Source organism: Lissotriton vulgaris, chromosome 6 (assembly GCF_964263255.1).
Source record: "Lissotriton vulgaris chromosome 6, aLisVul1.2, whole genome shotgun sequence".
Taxonomy (NCBI): Eukaryota; Metazoa; Chordata; class Amphibia; order Caudata; family Salamandridae; genus Lissotriton; species Lissotriton vulgaris.
This window is the reverse complement of record NC_141694.1, coordinates 200,672,845-200,687,342: the sequence shown is the minus strand read 5'-3', so window position 1 is coordinate 200,687,342 and position 14,498 is coordinate 200,672,845. Positions and strand designations below refer to the sequence as shown.

At 43.0% G+C, this 14,498-nt stretch overlaps 1 protein-coding gene across 1 annotated transcript in view; it reads right to left on the bottom strand.

Moving 5' to 3' along the window:
• LOC147707018 (meprin A subunit alpha-like) overlaps positions 1 to 14,498 on the bottom strand; it is a 131,442-nt gene that overhangs the window by 101,036 nt on the left and 15,908 nt on the right. The window contains exons 4-5 of the mRNA XM_086926244.1: positions 10,086 to 10,126; positions 1,939 to 2,014 (exon numbers count right to left, since the gene is read on the bottom strand). Coding sequence (XP_086782370.1) covers positions 1,939 to 2,014; positions 10,086 to 10,126 — 117 coding nt within the window. The remainder of the gene's footprint in view (positions 1 to 1,938; positions 2,015 to 10,085; positions 10,127 to 14,498) is intronic.

Sequence of the window (14,498 nt, the reverse complement as noted above, 5' to 3'; positions counted from 1 at the left end):
TACTTTGTTGTCTTTGAATACTCAAAAATATATTCAAAGTTTCACCATTATAAGATGTGTGTTTTTTACCATAGCTCTTAAATCTTCTTCACTCAGTCGTAGAATAATACCCTGAGCAGCTAAATTGATATGGACAGTTCCTGGCAGCACTACATGATATATGAACAACTAGCAACAAGAAGCCCCCGTAATGCTGTTTAGTAATTGTAAATCTAATAATTGCGATATAGAGGACCTAATCAAAAGAGTTAGTGATACATAAATATTTCTATGTTCAACCAACATCTGATTTCCATCTTTTTTGGTGGGCCAGGCAAGTTTTAGTTACATGAAAAATGAATGAATACACATTTTAAAAGCAAAGCGAGCACCGATAAAGACTGCATAGACAACTCCAGCCCTTACGCGAATCTGTAAAATCTTTTGATTTCTTTACATTTCATGGAACACGTTTCTTTGCGCCAATCCTGGATGCATCGCCTCTACCTAGGTAGCAAAAAGATCAGCTAGATGACCTACAGGTGGAACTGACTAAAGAGGAGCTACAAATGGCCATTAAAGATATGCCCAGGAGCAAGTCATCAGGAACTGATGATCTCCTACCAGAGATTTATCAGTTATATTGGGATCTGCTATCGGATCAGCTGCTGGAGGTCTTCCAGGACGCGAATGTCCGGCGCACACGGCCACTGTCATTGGGTGAGGGAATCGCTAAAATGCTACCAAAGCCAAGCAGGGACCCTACGCTGATTGGCTATTAATGTCCTAATGCTATGATGAATGTAGATAGTAAGATACGTTCACAGGTTCTATGCAATAGGTTACAGGGGTCTAGTTGGCTCGCTGGTGCCGGAGGACCAGCGTGGCTTCAAGCCCACCAGGAGTACCACCATGAATTTTCGTAGACTCATCCATGTCATGTACTCAGTGCAGGGGTTTGAATTGGAGGCAGTACTGGTTAGCTTGTGTATCAAAATGCTGAGACTATGTGTGGGTGGTGCTCTTGAAAATGTGCTTTGGCCCTAAATGTAGAGGATGGGTTGCCCTGTTATACATGAGCACTGTAGCTTGAGTCCGATCTGGGGGATATGTCTGGGAAAGGTGGGATATCAAGGGGGAACAAAGGCAGGGATGTCCCCTCTCCCCACTCCTCTTAGCTTTGGAGATAGAACCACTCACCAAACACCTACGAAATATGATGAGGCAGTAGGGTATTCGGGTGGAAGACATTAAGGATAGCATCTCGCTATATGTGGATGATGAGCTGTTGTACTTGTGACATCTGGAAGTATTGGTTACCCGTTTGCTGGAGAAGCTTCAGAGTTTTAGGGCTATCTCAGGACTCTATGTCAACCTCAGGAAGGCACTAGTGTTCTCCCTATATGGGCAGTGGTGCAGACAACTGGAGCAACCACCTGCCATGGGGTTGTGGTGGGAGTCCAAGAGATTCCGTACCTGGAGATACAGGTGGGGAGACAACACTTATCTTGGATTTTCGTCACAATAAAATACACTGAACATAATCTTCACATAAGTTATTTACAAAAGTTAAAGCTATTGCCATTATAAATTACAATTACTTTTATTTAAGTATTAATTATTAAAAAAAATTAAAAGCCATTGTTATTTGTAATATCAATACATCTAAGTCACGTAAATACAACACATATTGCATTACAAATGCTATAGGTGTCACATTTGTGAAAGTTAAAACTATTGGCATTGTAAATGACTAAGCTATTAATTTCGCTATTTTCAAAACCAACACATAAATAGAATATTTGTCATTTACAATACCAATAGCTCAAACTTTCCTAATGTGAGACCTATTACATTGCAAATGCTTGTTTCGATGTGTTTGTGTTCAGGTGAACACATAGTAGCGAGAAGAGGGCAAATATAAAATATGTGATAGAACTATTGATATACAATAATTACCCAAATTATCAGCCAGGATGTAAGGGATAGGAAACTTCCATCGCTTTGAATGATCTGTCACAGCATTTTTCTCTCTCTATCCAGAAAGAAAAAAAGAGTGATTAACGAATTATTGGATTCTTTAGTCGTTCAAAGCATAAGCATTGTGTATATTTTCACCTCCAAACACTGACATGAAATATAGCAAAACAAATGTAGTTTTTGTAATGACTAATTCTGTTTTGAGTCATCTTTACAAATCACATACAAGAAGGTTTAAGGTAAGCAAACGTATGAGGTATAACATAAAAAGTAGTTGATATTTGGAAGAGATTAGCAAGATAATGTTATGATCTGTGTTATATTTTCACAAGATAGCTGACCATTTGGTGTGGACTAAGCATCTCCTCTCATGGAATTTTGAAAGGAGTGCATAGGTTTGTCAGAGGGTTAAGCAAAGAAATCTCCTTGGTTGTTTTTAGATCTGACTGTTAACCAGGGCTCATTTAACCTTGTAAAATCGAAAGCAGTTTAGAGAAAGGGAGTTTGGCTTCACCACTTGTTTAATCTTTTTGCATTTGTTTGGAAAGCAGTGTTAGTCCACCAATGAAGTAATTCCACAACTGATAGTGATATTGTATCAGTGGCACCTTAACAAATACACAAGGAAGGGGTGTTTTTCATGGTGTACCCTCTGTGGGAAACACAATGTGAAGGTGCTTTACATTGTGAATTCTCTAGTAAATACAATAGAATACGAGGGAGTTCTCACTGTGACGAAGGATGGGTTTTGCATTGTGAACTATGTGACAAATACAAAAGGAAAGATGTGACAGACACCATAGGAAGGGACCTTCACTATCTAACACTGAGTTACCTTCATACACAGATCTGTAGATAGGAGAGACTAAAGAGGGACGTTTTTCAGGGTAAGCATTTGTTAAGTTATGTTTAGTATGTAGCAGCATGTGTACTAAAGTATGTGTTTGACCCAAATGTAGCACTGGCTGGTCATTGATTTATAAATTGTTTAAGTGTTATTGTGTGCTTTCTGACGTTCTGAAATTCTAGCATACCCTACCTTCCACAGTTGGCCTTGTACGGGTCTGCCTGATTACTCTGAGGGCAAACTTGGTGCTCATTTTGGGTCTGGCAGTCAGGTGCCCATGTAGTTTGGCTCCAGCTATTTCTTGATCTTCTTTTTTACTGGAATTTCATAGGGTAGCAGCTGTATTAACCCGCCAAATGAAGCTGTTCCATTGCCTATAGCGGAAAGAGACCTAAGTTGCATATGAAAACTATTTTGCGCTTGCAAACACTGCGAATCGCAAAAAAACAGTGTTTGCGATCGCCCAATAGACAAACGCGATGAATGACACATTTTGGCATTACAAAATAAAAAATCACAATTTGTGCTATTTCTTATTTTGCGAGGCCCGAAGTATGCACATTTTTCTGCAAATACGCAGTCTGCGATACGCAGTCTGCAAAAATCACAAATAGAGAAATCACAGTTTGAGAATTCGCAAAGCAATGTATGAAAAATTAGCAATTGCAAATTCCCAAAATGTGCAAATTTCCACATCAATCTTACCACCAACTCAATGCAGGTGGTAACCAGGTGCAAGCTATATAAACAAGCCCACAATGCAACAGGGACTTTCACAAAGGCAGCGCTATATGTGATAGCCAGGCTGCAAATTCGGGCAGCAGCACAGAAGAGGAGGTGACAGGAACGGATCTTCAGAGTGCGCATCACTCTGTTCCAGCAGACTGAGGAGGAGATCCATGAGACGTACAGGCTGGACTCAAAAACCATTTTAGACCTGATAGCAGAGCTGAAACCCCATCTGGAACACCCAAAACTCAGGATAAAAACAATTCCAACCCTTTTGCGGGTCCTGTGCTCACTGCACCTACTGGCCTCAGGGAGTTTTCACGGGGTGATAGCAATGGCAGGTGGGGTCTCCTAGTGTTGCCTGTTGCGCTTCTTCCATGCATTCCTAAATGCAAAAGTACAGAGGCTACAACATCACATACAATTCCCCAGCTCACAACAGGCATTACAGCAAACAAAACTGGACTTGTGCCAGATTGCACAATTCCCCCACATAATTGGCTGCATAGATGGGACCCATGTGGCCCTCACACCCCCATCAACCAATGAATATGTATTTAGAAAACGTAAATCGTATCATTCCCTAAACATACAGATCATCTGCAATGCCAAAAATACCATCAATGATATTGTAGCTAAATACCCAGGCAGTTCTCACGACTCTTTCATCTTTAGACATAGTGGGATATACAGACGTCTCAATGCTGGCGAGTTTGGTGAGTTCTTTTTTACTGGAATTTCATAGGGTAGCAGCTGTATTAACCCGCCAAATGAAGCTGTTCCATTGCCTATAGCGGAAAGAGACCTAAGTTGCATATGAAAACTATTACCTGCTAGGTAAAAACCTGTCAAACATCCCAACATACAGTACATCATTGGGGTGGGGGACATTGACTCACCTCTCGTTTCCATTCCTGCAGGTGACAGTGCATATGCAGTGCAGGACTTTATCCTGACACCATACCTAAATCCAGCCAATTCCAGGGAGAGGAGATACAACTGTGCACACAAATCTAAGCGCTGTGTAAAAGAGCGGATATTTGGGATCCTGAAGAGCCGGTTCCGCTGCCTGCATAAAAGCGGAGGAGCACTCCAATACAGCCCTGAGACCTGCTGCAAGAGTGTGGCTACCTGTGCAATGCCCCACAACATAGCTATGACAAACGGCATCCCAATAGAACTGACTGATACTGATACTTCTGACGATGAGGGCCCAGGTGGAGTTGGGGCAGCTGCCGGATGACAGAGACGGGATGAGATCACACAGGACTACTTCTAGGTGAGTAATAATGACATGATGCTAAATATATTTTTTACCAGGTCTGTGTTTATTCAAACCCGGGATAATATTTCGTCACACAGCCTGACAGACTCAATGAGTGTTGCTATACATAGCACATGTTAGGTCCACAGTGCAGGTATGCATGCAAGTCTGTAGTCCTGTTGGAATGGGTTGCCCCACCCATTTGCGTGACTCAGTGTTGCCAGTTCATCTCCTCCTGGGACGGACTGCTGCTGCCTGCTCTGGGTGCTGACTGCCCCCCTTGAATACACAGGTTTTGCACCCTGTCTCCCACTGCACCTTCGTGGATCGGGCACTGGTGGGGTGATGCTACTCCTGCTAGACACCTCCTCACTCTTCCCAGAGCCCAGGAGTGCTGTGCCACCTGTGTTTGCTGTCTGCAGTTGTTCCACAGCAGTGGTGACCTGCACCAGGCCTTTCGCCATATCCTGGCAGCAGTGGAACATCTCCACTTGCATGCTGACGGTGCGAAGTGTCAGCTGGCTATTGGCAGTGCACAGGTGGTTCACCGCCTTGGTGTAGCTGTTCAGACGGCTGTCGGCACATTGGCTTACCCTGCGCCTGGCTGCCTTGTCCCTCTTTAATGTGGCACACAGTTCATGGATAGCACCCGGCATTCCCATAATGCCCTCCCCCATGTAACATAGGCTTTTATTGACTGTGAACAGCTGCCGGTTAATGGAACACATTCATTTTTGTTGCAGGCGCTATATCTGCAGCATGCTGCCCTCCAGTCCAGCAAACACTGTAGCCTCTTCATCTGTGGCCAAGCTGGTGCTCGCCCTTGACCGGCGTCTCACGGCTCCTTGCTCTCTATGTTGGGGTGTGTGCTGTTCCGGCACCTGTGTCACACGCTGCCCTGATTCTGCCTCAGCATCATCCTCCCCTGTGGACTGTGTGTCAACCTCCAGAGGTGGCAGGGGAGCCACAATGGTGCGCTTTCTCTTTGGGACAGGTGTGGTCTCTGTGGTATCATTGTAGTCCCCCTTCCCTGCCTGCTCATCCATATGTTCCACCTCCTTAGCTCCTGCTTTGTTATCCTGAATCCTAGGTTGTGCTGTGGATGGAAAGGGAATTTTTGATTTTGTGACATTGTCTGCATTTCTCACTCAATAAAGTTTTCTCAATTTGTATTGGCTAACTGCTATCGATTGCTTTTTCCCTTTAAGGTAATTCACATACTGCTTCAACATTGTTGTGTCTCATTGCCCCACTGTTATGCACCTGACTACGTCTCCCATGATTAATTGCTGTGTGTGCTGGAAAAAGTGGACTGCAGTGGAATGAGCAGTTTGTGTTTGGTGCATTCCTGACTGTGTGAATGGGATAGTGATGTGTGCGCCTGCATTTGGCATGCATCTTACCTTGGCTGGTGGTTGCAGGGTCGGAGCTGTCTATGTCAGCCACACCACTGATGCTCTCGGGCAGGAGGGTGGACTCCAGCAACTCCTCATGGGGTGTTGAGTCGGTTGCTGTTGATGTTCCACCCCTGGTCTTCTTGGCCTCCGCATTTACCTTCTCCTGTATATCCAGCCAGATCTCCCTCTTTCTGGACTCAGGTACACGGAGTGCCTTTTTGCCAAATAGTAGTTCATGGCAGCACATCATCTCCTCGATCAGCACCTCATGCTCCCTCTCGCTGAACTTGTGCTTTCTCTTTCTCACTGCCGTCTCCTTGTCCTTCTCTTTGTCCAGTGAATCCATTGTAGCTGTTTTGAAATGCTGTGCTCACTTCTCTGCCTCTCCTCACAGCCTCTGACTCTGCCTCAGGCAATCAGGTGCAAAATGTCACTCCCACTTCTTGGGTGTGATGTCATCAAGCTGCACCCGAATTGCAGATCCCCTAAATTTGCACTTTTGTATTTGCGAATTTCGCAAATAAGGAATCGCAAAAACGGGATTCGCAGTATATTCTAAGAATTTTTAGAAATCGCAAAATGTTTGCGACTTTTTTACATCGCGATTTGCGGTTCTCAAAATACGATTTGCTAAAAATCACATTTTGAGAATCGCAAATCACTTTTTTGATACATGCATATGCCCCTAAGTGTCTGTACCCCAGAAAAGACACAGAAACTGATTGGATGCTGTTCTTTGCCTTAAAAAAATCCAGCTGTGTCTATTTATTTATTTATTTATTTATTTAAAGGTTTTGTAGAGCGCGTAGTAACCCTAGAGCATCCCAGCGCTAGACCTGAAACTCAAGGAGGGTTCAGCAATGGAGGGAATTATGGGTGAGGAAAGAGAAGGGTCTTTAGTGATTTCCTGAACTGGAGGAGATTGGGTTCAGTTCTCAGTCTCCGTGGGAGGTTGTTCCATTGTTTGGCCGTGTGGACCGAGAAGCGGCGGCCTCCGGACCTGGCTTTTTTAACTCTGGGGACTGAGATGAGGTTCTCTCCGCTGGGCCGGAGGGCCCTTTCCGCTTTGTCTAACTCCTTGCTAGGGCACAGAACCAAACTGTCTGCAACAAACCAGTTAAGGACAGTGTATCACGCATGTTAATAGTGCCTGAAGAGCAATTTGCTGCCCCAGTAAGCTGTGTGTGTTTGAGCAGGGGAGCTGATGGGGATACAGGGTTTGAGCACTGAGACGGCGTGAGCCATGAAGAGCCGCTGCAGTGGAGCTGTTCATATGAGGCTGGAGATAGAGCCACAAAGCAGAGGGTGACAGACTCTAGGCACTAGGGAGTCCCAGGGAGAGGGCTGAGACTCTGTTCACTCGTGTAGCTGGTACTTAGTGAGGTCACAAACACAGTGCGTTTTTGCACATGATGAGTCTATCAGTGACCTATGCAGGAGTTGGTTTGTGGGAAAAGTTTCTTGAAAGCAAAGCAAAAGGACACTGTGGGTGATTAATGCTTCTCCCAGGCTCATTAGAGAAATCCTAAGACTAGTTGAAGCAATTGGTGATGTTTTGCCACTATTTTTCATTTCACTTAATAATTTTAGTAATGCACATTATGCGTAGTTATTGATTCACACATTGTAGTCAACCATATTTAAAGCTTGCTCAAGTTAAGTTAGCTATACTCGATGTAGACCTCAGAAAATAATCAATGCTAAAAATTCTAATGTGCCCTTGGCTGTTATCACATTATTTTTCTTTTGCACATTGGTTCGGAATAGCCTGACCCTGAGAATCGAGATGGAACTAAGGGACATGTTTACAATGAAATGGTGCGGTACCACAATCAATTTTGCTAAGCCAAGCTGTGTTATTTAAAAAACGCAGGCATGCGCCATATTTACAAGGAGAAAGCAGGTAAAACGAAAGAAAAGCAAAAAGGCGCTCAAAAAACGGGGAAAAGGCAATGAGAAAGTAGTGAAAACATGAGGGAAAAGCAAGGAGAATGCTCTAAAAAAACAGGAGAAGAAGCAGCAGAATTTAGTGAGAAACAAGAAAAAATAAGAAGATTAAAACAACTGGGAAAAAGTAAGGAGAAAGCTGTGAAAACGAGGGAAGTGCAAGGAGAAAGCACTCATAAAAAACATGGAAAAACCAAGGAGAATACACTAAAAAATGAGGTAACCAAAGAAGGCGGCTCACAAAAAGGGAGGAAAAAAACAAGGGGAAAGCAGCAAAAAATGAGGGAAAAGCAAGGAGATGGCACTCAAAAAAGGGGAGAATAGCAGGAGAAAGCAATGAAAAACGAGGGAAAGGAAAGGAGAATGCACTCAAACAATGGGGGAAAAGGGAGGAGAAAGCAGTGAAAACTAGTGAAAGGGAGAAGCAGTCTCTCAAGAAAACTGGGGTAAACGCAAGGAGAAAGCAGTGAATACAAGGAGAAAAGAAGGAGAAATCTTTTAAAAAACAGGGGACTAAGGTGGGGAAAGCAGTGAAAAACGGTAAAAGCAAGGAGAAGGCACTCAAAAAAACAAGGAAAAAGCTGTGAAAATGAGAGAAAAGCAATGAGAAGGCACCCAAGAAACAGGAGAAAAACCAAGGAGAAGACAGGAGCAAGGGCAATGCAACAGCCTGGGTCCTGCTCAATGGGGTTACACTATGCCTCCATTATGTTGGTATTAGGAAGAGGCAGGGGTGGTGGGAGGCGATGGGCAATGCAATGCAGGAACAAGCGATCAGGAGTGGCAATGAAGGAAAGGCATGGTGAAAGCACTGAAAACGAGAGAAATGCAAGGAGAAGGCACTCATAAAAGGGCAACACAAACAAAGAGAAAGCAGTGAAAACGAAAGAGAAGAAAGGAGAAGCTATTAAAAAACTGTGGAAATAGCAAGGTGGAAGCAGTGTAGATAAGGGAAAAGTAAGGTGAAGGCACTCAAAAAACATGAGGAAAAGCAAGGGGAAAGAGTGAAAATAAGGGTAAAGCATGGAGAAGGCACTCAAAAATAGTGGAAGAAGCAAGCAGAAAGCAGTGAAAAACAAGGGAAAAGCAAGGAGAAGGCACTCAAAAAACGGGGGTAAAAGCGAGGAGAAAGCTGTGAAAACGAGCAAAAAGGAGGAGAAGGCACTCAAAAAACTTTGGAGAATGCAAGGAGATACCACTGGATACAAGGAAAAAGCATGGAGAAGGTTCTCAAAAAATGGGGGCGAAAGCAGGAGAAAGCAGTGAAAAACGAGGGATAAGCAAGGGAAAGGCACTCAAAAAGCAAGTGTAAAAACAGGAGAAGGCAATGAAAAACGAAGGGTAAGCAAGGAGAATGCACTAAAAAACAGTGGAAAAGCAGTCAGAAATCAGTGAAAATGAGGGGAAAGAGGAGAAGGCACTCAAAAACACGGGAAAAAGCATGGAGAAAGCTTTGAAAAATGAGGGAAAAGCATGGAGGAGACACTAAAAAATGAGGTAAAAAGCACGGAGAAAGCAGTTAAAAATGAAGGAAAAGCAAGGAGAACACACTCAAAAAAACAAATAAAAACCAAGGAGAAAGCAGTAAAAATGAGGGAAAACCAAATAGAAGGCCTTCGGAACATAGGGGGGGAAAGCAAGGATGAGACAGGAGCAAGGGTGATGCAGCAGCATGTGTTGAGCTGGGCCTGGTTCCTGTAAACCCTGCTTCTCATAAAATACCTCTTCATTCCTTGAAGACCATGGTTGTAGCACAACCTTCCACACTCCTTGGCAACAGCTGGAGAAATACCCTGTATACAACATTTCTGTAAGTTTTACTAATTAAACTGAGTCAGCTGGAATTCAGTCTGTACCAGTAATTGTTCCATTATAGCTAAGAGGTATCAGCATCTTGGAACGCAGTAGTATATCAAAAACTCCATTCATAAGTAGCGCTTACCAGCAAAACGATGTCACCTTCAAATAGTCTCTTCCCAGATTCTGAAATGAGATTAATGTCAATTTACAATGTGACAGGAATAGTTCTTTGATCAATGTATGCTCTTAACTGAACCAAAGTAGCAATCCATAGTGGTTTTAACATTGGGCCATAGAGAACCTACTCATGTGCAAAGACCTTTTGCTGTCACAAAACCTACGCTTCCCAAAACAACAGGGGTTGTGAGCACAAAAGGGCTTTTTATCATGTGCTAAAGCCCTTTGCAAATCTGACATCTTTCCAACTCATAAAAGGGTTTTTGTGAATATTTCCACATCATCAATAGGAAGGGGCAGGAAATAGGTGACACTCTGACTTGTGATTCTGTAAATTATGCATCATTGGTGCGCAACTGCAATTGAGGTTGCAAGCATTGATCTGCTACCAACCCCGAAGAGGGAAGAGTAACTGAGTCACAAATGGGAGGCTGTCTCCAGGGAACAGAGATTTATATTGAGCAGCATCAGCAAGCTCAGGCAGTGGTTCACAAGATTTGTCAATTTGTTACCAAAAGAAGACTTTTTTTTTAAAGTAGCACCTTGCCAGGTCTAAAAGGTTTCTTGTGTGTGAAAGAAAATACAAGGATGGGGATCTGCTGTCCCTTGCAGGCAACCAACCCTGTATTTATAGCCAATCATAGAGGTTCACAAATTGTGACTTACCCAGTTAATGTTCATTAAGATAGTTGTTTTGCAATCCTAAGCAAATGGACAATGTACAAAGGGACCTGTTGATATCATGGTTGCAATTCAACTTTCATCCACATTTTCAGTCACATTTGCAAACGAGTCGGTGAGCACTTTGAACATCCCTGATTTACAAATATAACTAGTATATATGGCTACTTGTAAATTGTAGCAGGCACATAGTGTCAGTTCCTGTGCTGTTGTTTTGTATGATTGGTGAGACAATGGTTGTTCGCCATTGTGCAATTATTATAGAAAATGTTTCATTCTACACATCATAGGCTGAGCTCATTGATTTGCGGACTGCCACTACATTATGCAACATAAATTTAATTAAAAAAAACCTGAGACGGTCTTTCTATGTGAGTAGTTTTAGCAGGTATGAATTTGTACCTATTAGCATGCTGCAGCCTTGGCTTTTTCAAAGAAGATTGTTTATGAAGAAGTACAATGGACCATGATCTGGAGTTTATGAGGTCACAATTAACTATCCATAGCAAGCATCAGCCTTTCATGAACAGGTCCAAACTTGAGGTGGTTAATGTAGTTAAATAAACAAATACATAAATTAACCCCAGGGTATACAGAAGAGTGCTGGAGGAGTGTCCCTCCTAAGGCAAGTCATTCCATTGTGTCGCGTTATGTGTGTGTTTGGATTACATTTTATGCTTTTCATAGTACAAGAAAGGAATGTGTGGTGTATGGAGCGTGCATGTGAATATCTGTCTGTTTGGGTGTGTGTATATTTGTGAGAGAGATTGATTGCTATCCTGGTATCCTTTAGTCACCACCCTAAAGGTAATGACTGAAGAGCATAGAACTGTGACATTTGCTTACCCACCATTTTTTTCCCTCACACAGTCTCTACCCACACAGAGATTTAAAGTAACCAAAAGAAAACACAATGCACTCTATAAAAACTGTAAATTAAATACGTAGAATTATAGATGAATGACTGTGACGATTGAGCTGAATTTTCATGAGGGGTTCTGAGTGACATCAAATAGACCCACTAGTGAAGCTCGAATTGGCTAAGATTTCACTCAGATTTCTGAGGTGAAAAATATCCCCTCTCTCAGGTTTGTGGAGATCGAAAACAGATGGATAAAGACTTCATTCGTAGGTCTGTAGAAACCCAGGGGATCGGGGAGATGCTTGGGAGACAGCAGTTATTTCAATGATGAAGCAACAGTGAAAATCAATGTGCCCAACAAATAACCAAATTCAGAATCAAGTATTCACAAGAGAGCAATTAACAGATAGTATTGTGAGGCTTAAGAAGGGCAAGGGCTCCAAACAAAAGCACATCCAGGCCCCCTCCTGGTCCATCTAGCACCACAGGTTGGGAATTTAGTACTCCTTCCTATTAGGCAAAAACCTTCCATCACCCAGATTCCCTACTTATCTCTATCTGCCACCTCTATCCACACCATCTCTAAACATACATTTTGGCCCCACATCAATATGCCCCTTTAATTACAAAAATCACGGCTCCATATCCTAGAACCTAATACTACAAAAAAAAAACCTTCCTGTATATTACTTTTTAGGCAGAGCCTAGCTGCAGCCCGCATGCGCTGCTCACTCTGCAAGACTGTGGTAGTAGAGTATGGGAGAGAAGCTGCGCCCACTCTCCTCCCATACTTTTCATTGGCTTGTGTCATTGTCTTTCGTAAATGCTGCCTTCGGATTCGTTAATAGGCTTGTTAGTCCCTCCTTAGTATAGCCTTGTCTTTGTTTGTAACCTTCCATTGCTACTGGATTCTTTACTTCTGTTGTTACACGGGACCTGTTATTTAGTTTGTAAGCACTATTTACTTTATTACGTTTCTCTTATGGACATGAGCTGCTTTCAGCTGAAACCACTTGTGTGTTTTTTAAGCAGCAAGGCAGCCCCTTAACACAGGCGCCTGCTTTGTATCACTTTAACCCAGCATTATCTTGTGTCTGTTTCAACCCCCCAAGTTAAATGGATTTAGAAATGATTAGCAAATTAACTCCTTCGATGCTCATGACGAGCTCAGCTCGTCATGAGGCACAGTGGAGCTGTGCTGATGACGAGCTGAGCTCGTCATGAAACAATGGGATTTACACATTCATCAGCACAGGAGGGGAAAACCATTAGCAGCGATGGTGTTAAGTCATGTGAAATCCAGGTAGCACATAATCCTGTGCTAATGGGCTGAAGCTGAGAACAGCACAGCTGTGTTACCTGTCATCTGTACTAAGTCACCGAAAGGGTTGTTTTCAAATTCCTTTAATTAATAACAACACCAACACCAATACCACCGCCTCCACCACCACCAATACCACTACCACTAATAGCACCACTAATACATGCACCACCAATACCACCACTAATACCACCACCACCAATCCAATACCACCACCACCAATACCAAATCCATGGCCAATGCCACCACCACCAATACCACCACCACCATCAATACCACAACATCAATACCACCACCACCGATACCACCACCAATACCATCACCTATACCACCACCATCACCAATACCACCACTACCAATCCTATTCCACCACCACCAATATCACCACCACCAATTCCACCACCACCACCACCAGCAATGCCTCCATTATCAATACCAACAACACCACCTCAGTGCCTCTTGCTCACTAGTAACAGCAGGGTCACGGTACCACCACCAATACCACCACCAATACCACCACCAATACCATCACCACCACCACCACCAATACCAGCGCCACCAATACCACCACCACCAATACCAGCACCACCAATACCACCACCCCCAATACCACCACCACCAATACCAATACCACCACCAGCAATGCCTCCATCATCAATACCAATAACACCACTTCAGTGCCTCTTGCTCACTTGTAACAGCAGGGGCACTGTACAAGGCCGGACCTATAGCTGAGACCATCCCTCCTTTCCTCCATGCCTGTCATAAAGCACAGCCCGCCCTGCACCAGGAGTTGAAGCCAGGGCCCTACTACAGCTGGAGTGTTTTTTATTAGGCCACGGAGAGGGCAGGAAAAAGCACCCCCCGCTCTGCCTCCTGAACCACAACAGTGTAATCACAGAGCTAAAGGTGTTGGAGCGCTTTGTTAGTGTTTATAGCTAGGACCATATGTAACTCTCACTTCACAGTTCTGTCTGTTTAATTTACAACACTTACACATCTTCCTAACTGCACTATTTATCACTACTTTGAAGCCGTCGCAGGCTGGTATCTTCCTCTCATATTTACAATCTAACAAGTGGTTGAGGAGGCCCTTTATTTCAATGTAATAGGAATCGCATTTTCAAGAGTTTAATCTATAAGTATTGTAAATGACAATGCCTTTTATTTATGATTTAAAACCCAAAACATAAATAAAAGGCATTGTCATTTATAATGCCAATAGCTCAAACTCGTGTGAATGTGAAACCTATTGCATTGCAAATGCTTGTTATGCTTGTATTCATTCAAATATGAATACCATTCCTATACCAAAGAACATGATTAAACAAACAGCGTAATTTTTTTTCTTTCCTTATCCATCACAATTTCTTTTATTATTATTTATTTGTAAACAACAGCATTCCCTACAAACCATCTTGGAGATATAAGAGACAGTGAGAAAATACAAAAATTCAAATTAAACAACATATAAAAAGAGAAAAGGTTCAAGATACTTCCTAACAGCAGATAGT